A 12140-nucleotide genomic window follows, 5' to 3' on the forward strand; every position below is an offset into this window, starting at 1 on the left:
TGGTCCATCTTCTCGAGTTGTGCAAGAAAATTTTGGGCTTTTTTATAAATGTTCCTGTTTTACATAATACAACACTAGCACACAACATAAGCATCAGGAAAAAAATAGCATTAATTTCAGTGAACCATACATTTAGCTCCTGATTTGCATACAGTAGTCTACATATCGAGTCACAAATATTCGTGCAATATTCATCACGTCGCTTCAAACCTGTTTGACTTTCGTTCTTTCTTAAATAAATTAGCCTGCTGACTTCCTTTATATGAAAAAAACCCCCCCCCTCAAATTTCAAGGCAGTAAATAAACACATCTTACATTTGCAACAACCAAAATGTTTATTTAATTAAATCATGATTAAATTCCACACAAGATGCAAATTTGACACAATAATAAAGTTTGAATTTTCACTTTTTTTTTTTTAATTGATGAGAGACAGAAAGCAATGCCAGGTGATACTGAGGGTGAGGAGAATGAATGAAAAAATATAAACTAAAGAACAAAAACATTATTCAAAAACATTTGAAAGGAACACCCATGATATCTAAAGAGGACATGATTGACTGATTGCTTTTGACAGGAAATATGTATGAATATAGTTTAGACCCCAAGAATGTTATGAAACCAGATCTCCAGTCCGCCAGATAAGACCACAAACAAGCTATCTACCAAACTGAACGAATAAAGGTGATGATAATAAGACTAAATCCCTGGAATGATTAGCTGCAGAATGGACATGTTTGTTAAATCCGGTTTGTCTATGCAGCTAAAATAGTCTCTCAAATCCAGAATCTGTGATGATCTGAAGACCAGGATCGTAAGTGCTAAATATGTTAGCCTCTGTGAAGAGCACAAAATAGTTTATCCCCAACAAAGCGTTTCAAGAATAAACCCAATTCTTCAAGTTCATGCTTCACTCAAGCAACCCCCGCCCCCCACCCCCCAAAAAAGCGCCCCATCTCTCTGATCTTGTTCCGATACTCTTTCATAGTTTCTTCTGCTTTCATCAGCACAGTCCAGACTCATCTAAAACCAGTAACTCTAGTTCAACGGCTCCTAAGTTAAGTACTGTTGGTAATTTATGGCAAGAAACCCAGTGAGAAAAAGCTACAGCAGAGTATTGGAACTGGACACAAACTCTTTGGGCCCTTTTTAGGGCTGCTGGCCACCAAACTTGGAGCTGAGTTTGTTGATCAGGGCCATGATCTTGGGGTTGCCCTGGTACTTGGCGATGTTCGCGGGGTTCTGCGCCACATCCTGGAACGCTGCCATCACCTCTGGGTCCTGGAAAATGAGAATGCATTAACAATTTACCACCATGTAGATATTACAGTCAGCTGAGATGCTCAGGAATGTCAGACACATGACAGGTTATTATGGACACTTATGAATCAGATCCAATACTATATGGTTGCTGACTGGTAACCCAAAATATGAGCAAGTAATAGTGATTAACTACATTCAAATTCTCCAAAGTGTGTTTTATACAAATAACAAGTTCATCAGATGAACAACTCATGACAGGATCATGTGACACTGAAGACTGGAGTAATGATGCTGAAAATTCAGCTTTGACATCACAGGAATTAATTACTTTTTAGAATATATTCAAATAGAAAATGTATTTTTAAATTGTAATAATATTTCACAATTTTACTGTTTTTTTACTGCAATTGTGATCAAATAAAATTCAGCCTTAAGCATTCGAAACTTTATTTTAAAAAATATTTTAAAAACTAACTTTTTTCCCCTCTAACTTTTAGTTCAACATTTGTGAACTAAAAATCAGCATAAATTTGTTGAGAACCATTTAAACAGGCTTCCCATATTTTCTAATGAAATGTGACTTTCATTTGAAAGTCACGTTTCTAGCATCTACCAATTCTTCCATCTTAAAAATATATCTAAACTACAACATATGCTCTCAATGACAAATGTGGAACATTTAGTTCATGCGTTCATGACCTCAAGGCTAGATTACTGTAACACTCTACTGGGTGGTTGCCCTGCTTGCCTAATAAACAAACTTCAGTTGGTCCAAAATGCAGCAGTATGTATGATCATGTTAGCCTGGTTCTGTCAGCACTGCATTGGCTCCTTATTAAACATCATATAAATTTTAAAATCTTGCTAATTACTTACAAAGCACTAAATGGTTTAGCTCCCCAGTACCTGAGCGAGCTCTCAATGCATTATAGTCCTTCACGTCTATTGTGATCTCAGAATTCTGGCCAGTTGATAATACCTAGAATATCAAAATCAACTGCAGGCGGTAGATCCTTCTCCTATTTACCTAAACTTTGGAACAGTCTTCCTATCACTGTTCGGGAAGCAGACACACTCTGTCAGTTTAAATCTAGACTAAAAACACATCTGTTTAAACTTGCATACACATAACACATTATCTACTTCTATAATTCAAATCATGTAAATTGTTAGGCTGCATAGATTAGGTAAGCCGGAACCGGGAACACTTCCCATAACACCTGATGTACTCGCTACATCATAAGAAGTATGGCGTCTACGCTAATATTAGTCTCTCTCTGTTTATCCCGAGGTTTGCCGCAGCCTGCCAGATCCAGGCTGTATCCAGATGAGATGAAGGACCTGCGCCTAGACACGACGATAATGCAGCCCTGGCGTTTCAACTAAACTATCCCCTGCGAAGGCCTACTTCCCTTTCCTTTCCCTATGTATAGATAAAACGTTATCAAAATTATTCCAGTTTGCATAGATCCACGGACACAACTAATTTTTCTGTATTATGCGGACCAGGCAAGTAATTTGGCAAATATCACTTTTTTTTAAAAAAAGACCAAGCTTCTGCGCACATACACACTCAAACACGCAAACCTATAGACTAAACACGTAAATGAACAGCAAGAATGCATTAAAGGTATTCGTTTTTTTCAGTACGAAAGGTGTCATTTAAGCGGCCCCTAAAGTAACAATTAACAATTTTTACAACGGAAGTGATTCAATCAAAAACCAACTTTAGCTCAATAATATTTTTCCTATTGTCACTGTGAAGCTGCTTTGAAACAATATGTATTGTGAAAAGCGCTATATAAATGAAGATGACTTGACTTGACAAAGGATCTTCCCAGTCATTTGTGATTAGACATCTAAAGATCAATCAAACAGATACTAAGGAATAATAATGATGCTTAATAATAATAATGCTTCAAATAAATTATTAGAAAAAACCGACTCGAACGATTTTATATGAGTTTATATCACTATGGCTTTGTGAGCAGGCTTTTTTCTTCATAAGAGCAATACCTAGCCAATCAAATATTTTACAGCTGAGCTTCACAAGTATAATGTATAAATCACTATCAAATTTTCCATGAGTTTTAAAATTTAATAGATTGAAATGACTTATCCAGGTCAGGAAAAACTATTTTTAAATCCCCTGATAATTCCATGTTTTGTGGCATAGTAATTAACTAGGAAACTTAAAAATGGCACTTCATGACAAGAAGGTTGCCGACTCCTGCTGTAGTCTATGCAATTGTTAAAATGTTTTAAACCTCACTGTCCTGCTGCTCAGCAGTATGTGGTTCATTTTACCTGCATGGCCATGAGAACCTCAGGGTCATTAAATAGCTCGTTAAGTCCAGGCATTCCAAACGGAGGAGCTCCACCTGGGAAACCAGCACCTCCTGATGGATTAGAACAAATGTCAACATCAATCCACAGATTTTCAAATGACGTGACAGAACCGTTCAGTGCATAAGAGGAGAGACAGAAGTGCTAAATTATTTTAGTAGTGCAGTTTTCTGAATTAAACATGGTTTATTATATGCATAAATAGTTTAATGGAAGATACCTGGGAATCCTGGGAATCCTCCATGTGCCCCTCCAGCCTGTTGTCTGCCTTCCTCTTCCTGCACACACAGATGCACATTAACAGGACCAACTCTGCAGGAAATTATGATTCAGTGGATTGATGCAAATCAATTCATTTCTTACCCTCTGTGCTCTCTCATGCTCCTCCCTCGCTTTCTTCACTCGTTCTTGTCGTGCTCTGATCTCCCGTTCCTCTCGTTTGCGTTCATATTTGCGCCGGTGCTCAATGATTTTGTTGGCCTGTGAGCGAGAGGTGGGTTCAAATGAGACACACTGAAGTTTTTTTGTTGTTGCCATTTTTGCCAGTAAGATTTTTTTTTTGAAGAAAACAAAAATGCTATTAATTACATAAGTGATTTTAAAAAAATGCTATTTAAATGCTATGATCTATTAATTTTTTTAAATATTAAAAGTGGAATTCAATAATTTTCTTTGTCATGTGACAAGAAAACTGTAAAACAAGAAACTGTATTACACAAAAGACCCCTGTGGTCCATCATGACTATATTGAGATTAAGAAGTCTTTTAAAAATACCAAATAATTTGACAATATTACACAAGTTCAGCTCATGAACATTCATGATATTTATAAAAATACTACGATGTATTTAGAGTCATTAAATAAAATCTTAAAACTGAAACTATTACTTAAATTATTAAGTAATAGTTACTTAATTATTTAAAAAAGACAAAACAAGCATGTAAAAAAAGCCAAAACAACTAAAAATCAATATACTTATTATTTGGTTATTTTTTTATAACAAATGTACAGGGTTTGGGCAATGAAACTGAAACACTGGCCAAAATAGTGTTGGAGAATTCACGCCTATATGGTCAATCTTCAGTGATTGCACATTCCATCAGTAAGAGCAGAGTGTGAAGGTTGAATTAGCAGAGCAACAGCACAGCTGCACATAAAATATTGCAATACACACAACATAATGAGAGATATATCAGAGTTCAGAAGAGGACAAACTGTTGGTGTGCATCTTGCTGACTCATTTGAGACCAGGGGAGCATTTCCCGTACAACGACGTAACTCGCTGCTTTACTACCACAGTACGATGCATCGTTGAACAAATCAACTAGTCACGACTGTTTCCCGAAACCGTATTTGTCGCTAATCTGTCTTTCAGCCATGTTGGTGAATGATGTCACGCAGATGATGGAGTAATAACTTCTTTAAATTAATCCGTTTGAGATCGAATTAATGCTAGATTTTTTTTTTTTTTTTTTTTTTAATAAATAAACTAATTCTCATTTTTCGATTTTGCTTTATTTCCTGATTCAATCATAGGCTCTTTCTTACGTACCAGAGCACGTACGCACATGCGCACTCTTGGTGCTTAAAATCTCTTGACAAACTAAATTATGTAAATGACATTTGTATATATTCTAAATAAAAGATATACATTGTATTTAATGTCAGCTTGCTTATTTTGCTCAAGATAACGATTTATTAAGTCAACATGTCATAAAAACAAGAAACTATGCTTCTAACCACAGGTCGAGAGCTGTCGTTCCAACCACACAAGTTTGCGATGCGGTTTGCGAATATTCGTTTGAATAATGGTATCAGGAAACACTAAATCATTGAACTATGTTAGTAACGACAGAACTCGCGATGTTAGTTAGCTAACTATGCTTTTGGGAAACGCACCCCAGGACAGCAAGTCTTTCTGGTGGTGTATGGAAGCTATGGTGTCCAAGGTAAAACCACAGCTGCCCAAATCACTGCAGAATTAAATGCGCACCTCGACTCTCCTGTTTCCACTAAAACTGTTCGTCTGGAGCTCCACAGGGTCAGTATTCATGGTTGAGCTGCTATAGCCAAAACTTTGGCCACTCGTGCCAGTGCCAAATGCAGGTTTCATTGGTGCCAACATGCTTGTGAAACATGTATTGTTCTCTGACGAGTCCACCTTCACTGTCTTTCTCACATCCGTGATAGTAATGTGTGGAGAAGCCCTAAAGAGACTGAACACCCGGACTGTTGCTGCCCAGAGTGAAGCACGGAGGTGGATCAGTGATGGTTTTGGCTGCAATATCAAGGCATTCCCTACGATGCTTGATGGGCGCGTCACTGCCAAGGACTATCGAATCATTCTGGAGGACCATGTGCACCTAATGGTTCAAACATTGTACCCTGAAGGGGGTGTCACGTATCAGCATGATAATGCACCAATACACACAGCAAGACTAGTGACAGAATGATTTGATGGACATGAAAGTGAATTTGAGCATTTCCCATGCTCTACACAGTCACCAGAGCTAAATATTTTGAGGTACTTTGAGGTATTTTGGAGGAGCAAGTCAGAAAATGTTTTCCTCCAACAGCATCACACCTGACCATTGTTCTGGAAGAGGAATGGCTCAAAATCCCTCTGGCCACTGTGAAAGACTTGTGTCTGTCATTCCCAAGACGAATTGACGCTGTATTGGAGGCCCTACACCAGGGGTGGCGAACGTCAGACCTGGAGAGCCACAGTCCTGCAGATTTTGCTTCAACCCTAATCAAACACACCTGAACATGCTAATCAAGGTCTGAAGGGATACTAGGAAGCTACAGGCAGGTGAGTTTTTATCAGGGTTGGAGCTGAACTCTGTAGGACTGTGGCTCTCCAGGACTGGAGTTCGCCACCCCTGCCCTACACCATACTAATAAATTATTGTGGTCTAAAACTAGGTGTTTCGGTTTCATTGTCTAACCCCTGTACATCTTTCTAGTTATGCCAAGCTATAAAATATTTGGTATATATCTGGTAGAAATAAGGGGTGGGGGTTGCCATCAAATATTGTTGTATTCAATGGGGAGCCTTGAAATTAAAAAAAGAAAGAGGGTTCTCTAGATGGCAGTTACCACAACTGTTCTCAAAAAAATAGTAACACCAGCTCAGATGTCTTTGTGGAAGGGTCATAAACAAGAGTTCAGCACAGATACCTTTGGTTGGACTTCTTTCAGCATGGCACTGGCCTCATCATCATAGTCCAGCTTACAGGCCATCGCCAGGTCTCGAGCGGCTTCCTCCCAATGGCCAAGCAACCTGCAAGAACGAAAAATCTTCATCAGCAGGAAAACACTGAGCACAACACAAGTGAAGTGACAAGCCAGAAATGATGTCTCTTGCATGAAAATGTACTGGAGTCTGTTACCTGTGTGCTTTCCCCCTCCATTTATAAGGCTGGGCTGAGTCTGGGTTGATGTTGATGGCTCTGTCACAGTCTCTGATGGCAGCGTTGGGTTTCTGCATCTTCACATAAACACTGAAAGACACAAACAAATACAGGTAATTAGCACCACAGCCAATCACAAATCAGGTCCGTAAAAACCAAAGCAGGGATTGGTTGATACCTGGCTCTTTTGGCGTACAAAATGGCCAATTTTGGGTTGAGTTTGATGGCCTCCGTGAAGAGGTCTAGAGCTTTCTGTAGGTCACCTGAAAAAATGTGCATGTTTTGTTGAACCCTATGATTTTATCATGAATTATTACCACAACTAAGGAAATGTACACTATGATTACATTATCACAATTTCAAGTAAGAGACAGCTCACCATCTCCCAACACTCCGATGGCTTCCATCTTCTTCTCATTGGCCTGGTCAATCATCTCATCTGTGACCTGACATTAAAGAAAGCGGTTCCATCATCCCGTTTGTTTAATTTCACTTCAGACTAAGAGCATGATTAAAGCCTTTAACAATCTTTGACAAGCAGCAGATACATAAGCAGATACAGTAAATCTTCTGTCATTTACAACAACATTTTTGAAAGAGCAACCCAACACAAAATTCTTGACATCAATGGTTGTCTACAATGAATAAGGGAACATTTACAATGCCACTAAGTTCTACAGAAGTTGGCGCCAGCACTTGATTTAGTGGCACTGTTTTTTTTTTTATTATTATAAAAGGTAATTTAATCATATTACTATTGTTTTGCATTAACAAGTGCAGATAAAATTAACTTATTAACAGTAATGTGCAAAAACAATTTTATAGGGAAAATGTAAATATTCTACTCTTATTAAATTTTCCATACTGAACTGACCGACAGTTTCAGTGATTATAAAAGGAGAGCTCTTTATTTGCATTCTGTACAATTCAGTCACAATTTGAAGAAGTTTATGTTTTTCATGATACTTTTCCATATATTAGGGCGTCAAAAAGTGCTCCTCTGCTGCCATCTAGTAGTAATGTAAAGTTTTGTTTGCCTAGATGTGTTAGTTTTCCTTTATCTTTAAACTTTTAGTTTTACAAATCATCACAATAAAAAATAACATTAAAATTGGATAATATTTAGAGCTTTTAAGGGCAGGAAAAAGTGTGAAGCACTTAAAAAGTCCTTGAAGAGTGTTCGAATTTCACTCTCAGAAGTTTGCATGAACCCTGAAATTAATAATGTAAAAGCATTCGAGTATTTCTGCCACAATACCATGTTTTCAGTAAGCGTTACTACATTAAATCAATGGTGATTTGTGGACTGCAGCTCGCTATTGCTAGCCTCTCTGAAATTGCCTACCCCTACCTTTAAGACTTCTATGTAAGTTCTATGTTCTATGTAACACCTTTGCATGTGAAATGAGTAACTGTGGTTTGCTGCACTGCTTACTAATCCAGAAAACCGTGACTCAATTTTCTGAACACAAAAGGTTCTGTTGAGGTGTAAATGTGGGCGGTCACATGTTCATGTATTTATCTGTCAAAGTCAAAACACTGCATTTATCAGTTCATCAGGTCTTTTTCTGATTTCTGTAACCTAAAATGACTGAATTTGAGGCAGCTTTTCCTAAATATTGCAGCAATAATTGTATTTTTTTGGGATTAGAAACTCACCAATAATCTGTATTTATGTAGTTAGTGTTAGTGACAGTAAGAGTACAATTACCTGTACATTTCTGTGCATAAATACTGAAATAATGCACAAAGCAAGTGGTGAAACAAACTTTGCTGACAATACATAATTGTGCTACACACAGATGCTTATACAATGTAACTGATTGCAAATTATACATTTCAAATGTTTTAAATTAGTATTTTAATGTTTTGGCATTTAACACATATTATAGTCTATTGATGAGATATTGATTTTGCAATTTTTACAAAATTTTATAACTGTTTAGCTAATATTACTTCCCCCCTCCCCCCTCAGATTAACTTTTTTTTTTTTTCCCTCTTCAGAAACAAGGTAAAATGCAAGCTGCCACAAATAATTCAGCGATTGCTTGAATTTGCATTAATTGCCTTAATTGCAATTGCAAGATCACAAAATCCTGGAGGGACTGACTTTGAGTTTGGCACATAGTACATAATATCATAGTACAAAGAACTCCCATCTCAAAGGATAATGGAAATATCATAATATGAGCCCTTTATTGCTACAAATAAAATGCCCATTGTGCATTCACTGCATTTACCTCCAGGTTCTCGTAATCGCCCATCTCCTGAGGATCATCTGTGTCAGGCTCAATCACTCCTTCATTTTCGATTTCTGGAGAAATGAATGCCAGTTCATGTTCACATAACAGCATAATGTAACCATAAGAAACAGTTGTTACAAAAAAAAAAGAAAAAAGCATATTTTCCATCACTGCACCATAATAAATAAGAACTACTTTTATTTAGCAAGAATACATTAAATTGATCAAAAGTGACACTAAAGACTTTTATGTTACAAAAGATTTCAAATAAATGCTGTTCTATTGAACTTTCTATTCATCAAAAGTATCACGGTTTCCAAAAAATATTAAGCTGTTTTCAATATTTATTATAATCAGAAATGTTTCTTGAGCATCTAATCAGCATATTAGAATGATTTAAACAGTTACTAATCAAAACATCAGTGACTATTGCGACTAGTGTGTCTTTTAACAGGTTCTTTACCTTCAGAAGTTTAGCTATAACATTACCTCTACAGCCAAAAATGCTCATTCTCTATTTCTCCATGATACTGCAAAACAGGCTTTGATGTGGCTTTAAAGGTTAATTTTAGAGCCTGGATATCAACTTCACGTCAAACTCTGTTGGCATCTGTTTCATTGTCTACTAATTGCCCTAGTTTGAATATCAAGGAAAAAGGCTGATGCTGCCATAGAGTGAAAAATCGTGAGACTGGTGACATCAGCAATAACTGGAAAAAGTTTAGAGCTATTACCAAGCCATAAAAAAAGACCAGAGCGATGGCATATCAAGATGGCATATGAGGAGCAAACAAAAGATATTAAAGGAGATATTAGAGTCAACATACCCACTTCACTCTCTTCACTCTCAGATGGCGGGGCAGGTTCGGAAGCTGATTTGGGGGCCCCATCACATGGACAGCTTCCCTAGAAGCAAATGAAAACACAGACAATGGCAATCTTTTAGTAGATTAACTTCATAAAACAGCCCTGCCACAGTAACAGCACAAATCAATGACAGCGTTACATATGATTTCTTGTAATAAATTTGATCCCTGCAATATTAAATATATACCGTAAAGGTGTATCAGATCATTTTTTGTTTACACTTTGCATCTATTATTCATCATCCAAGGACCAAAAGTGATCTTGAACTTTATACTAACACATTTCCAGTGGATGTGTACATTTCCCCCCCCAATTGAACTGCAAAACATAACTCTCTCGCTCAATCTCTCTCTCACACACATAGTATATCATATATATATATATGAATGAATATAATGTCGGTTATTTCATTATTTACATCCTTATGCTGTTAATTTTTTATTTTTTTATTTATTTATGTGTTAGGCAAGTAATAATGCCAGTGAATTATTGATTCCTTTTCCTACCTTGCATGATGAGCTGTCATTCTTTGTTGGTATTGGTACGTTTGCTCCCATTCTATAATAAAGTAACATACTTGCATTTTATTATTGTCATACAGGGATCATGCTTTATGTGTCTTTGTGCTCCATTAAAAGGGATGAAGCTGGAACTTTCTGGGAGCCAAATGTCACGCAGGATGTGGGTGTGACTGCTCACACAAGCACTAAACTTTGGCATAGAAACCTACATTATTACGCAATGTATTTCATACTTTATCATTATTATCATGAAAAACATAACATTTGAATTCAATTCTGAATACAAAACTATAAACAACACACACACACACACACACACACAACTCAGATGTATAAGTCACTGACCCCTGCAGCCAGGTCTTAAAGAAGCCCATCTCTGGCAGATGCAGTATAGATGGATTCTCTTTGCACAGCTGCACGAAGGCCTTTAACTCCGACACTTTCCTTGAGTCCATATTTCACAACAGGAATCCAACACAAGCAGAGAAATCAATTTGCTGGAAAACAAGGAAGCGTGCATTATTATTCCCGTCATTTGACGTGTCCGATCAACGCCAGAGCTTAATATAATTATGCGTTGTCCCAAAGCCAAAAACGCAAAGGAACTGTCTAATGCAACAGTGCAGTAAATAACCAGTAATTAGTGCTGTACGGGATTAACGCACGCGCTGCATAGAAGCTTCTGGAAATAATGCGCGAGGAAGCGCAATTTGTTAAACAAGCGTGGTATTTTAATCAATCTTTTATTCAGCTGTCTTAATAAATGTTGATTGAAGAATAAATAAAACATTAATGCTGTACCTGAAAGAGCAAAGTCCCTAAAACGCGCTTCCCCGGCAGCGATTTTGAGGGTCGCGAGATTGAACTCGCTCTGCACGCGCCAGTCAGTGAACGCGAGACTCTGAATTTTGCGCAGGCGCGAATTAAACTCACTACTACGACAAAACCAAAACAACAGGGGTCCTTCTGGCACTGCGTTCATTTTTGAGTAAAATATGCAACATGTTCAAGACTCACTTTACCGCTGTGGGAAAATGTACTCCTTATCCTAAAAACCGTTTTAATTAATTATATTTGACTAAATTCTATATAGCCTACATACATGTACATTTACTAATCGCAAATGAATTTGCCATCAAAACTCATCTGAATAAAATCCCATCAACACCCTTTCATTTTGCTTTTTTAATGTATGGTTTCCATAATTATATGTACCAATGTCATTAATATTATTTGATTCAATTGTTACCTATTTCATATACACAAAAATACATATATATATTTAGGGAGAGTAAAATATGTATTTTTTAATTTCTAAAACTAAATTACAACAAAACAACAATAAACCTGCAACAAAATAAATAATAAGAAAAATGTGAAATTTGTAACCATGTAATGTTTGTTTTCTAATGTAACAGAATTAAAACCGGAATGCTATCTAAAAATAAAGAAACTAGTAGGGTCCTCCATCATTCAGAGGCGCAGT

General features: G+C 36.9%; 1 protein-coding gene across 2 annotated transcripts; it reads right to left on the minus strand.

Annotated features, from left to right (window-relative positions):
- Positions 1 to 311: 311 nt before the first annotated feature.
- st13 (ST13 Hsp70 interacting protein) lies at positions 312 to 11615 on the minus strand. 2 transcript variants are annotated; one of them, XM_051887855.1, is made up of 13 exons: positions 11456 to 11615; positions 11000 to 11151; positions 10640 to 10691; positions 10094 to 10172; positions 9264 to 9337; positions 7403 to 7469; positions 7202 to 7286; positions 7003 to 7113; positions 6791 to 6893; positions 3973 to 4089; positions 3837 to 3887; positions 3571 to 3660; positions 312 to 1281 (listed from the first exon to the last, which is right to left on the minus strand). In XM_051887855.1, the coding sequence occupies exons 2-13, from the start codon at positions 11107 to 11109 to the stop codon at positions 1150 to 1152; spliced, it is 1071 nt and encodes a 356-aa protein (XP_051743815.1). In that variant the 5' UTR covers positions 11110 to 11151; positions 11456 to 11615; the 3' UTR covers positions 312 to 1149. The 2 variants fall into 2 exon arrangements, with proteins under 2 accessions (XP_051743815.1, XP_051743814.1); XM_051887854.1 differs by having other exon boundaries at positions 3571 to 3662; positions 3830 to 3887.
- Between the last annotated feature and the right edge of the window lie 525 nt (positions 11616 to 12140).

Source organism: Ctenopharyngodon idella, chromosome 3, assembly GCF_019924925.1.
Source record: "Ctenopharyngodon idella isolate HZGC_01 chromosome 3, HZGC01, whole genome shotgun sequence".
Lineage (NCBI taxonomy): Eukaryota > Metazoa > Chordata > Actinopteri > Cypriniformes > Xenocyprididae > Ctenopharyngodon > Ctenopharyngodon idella.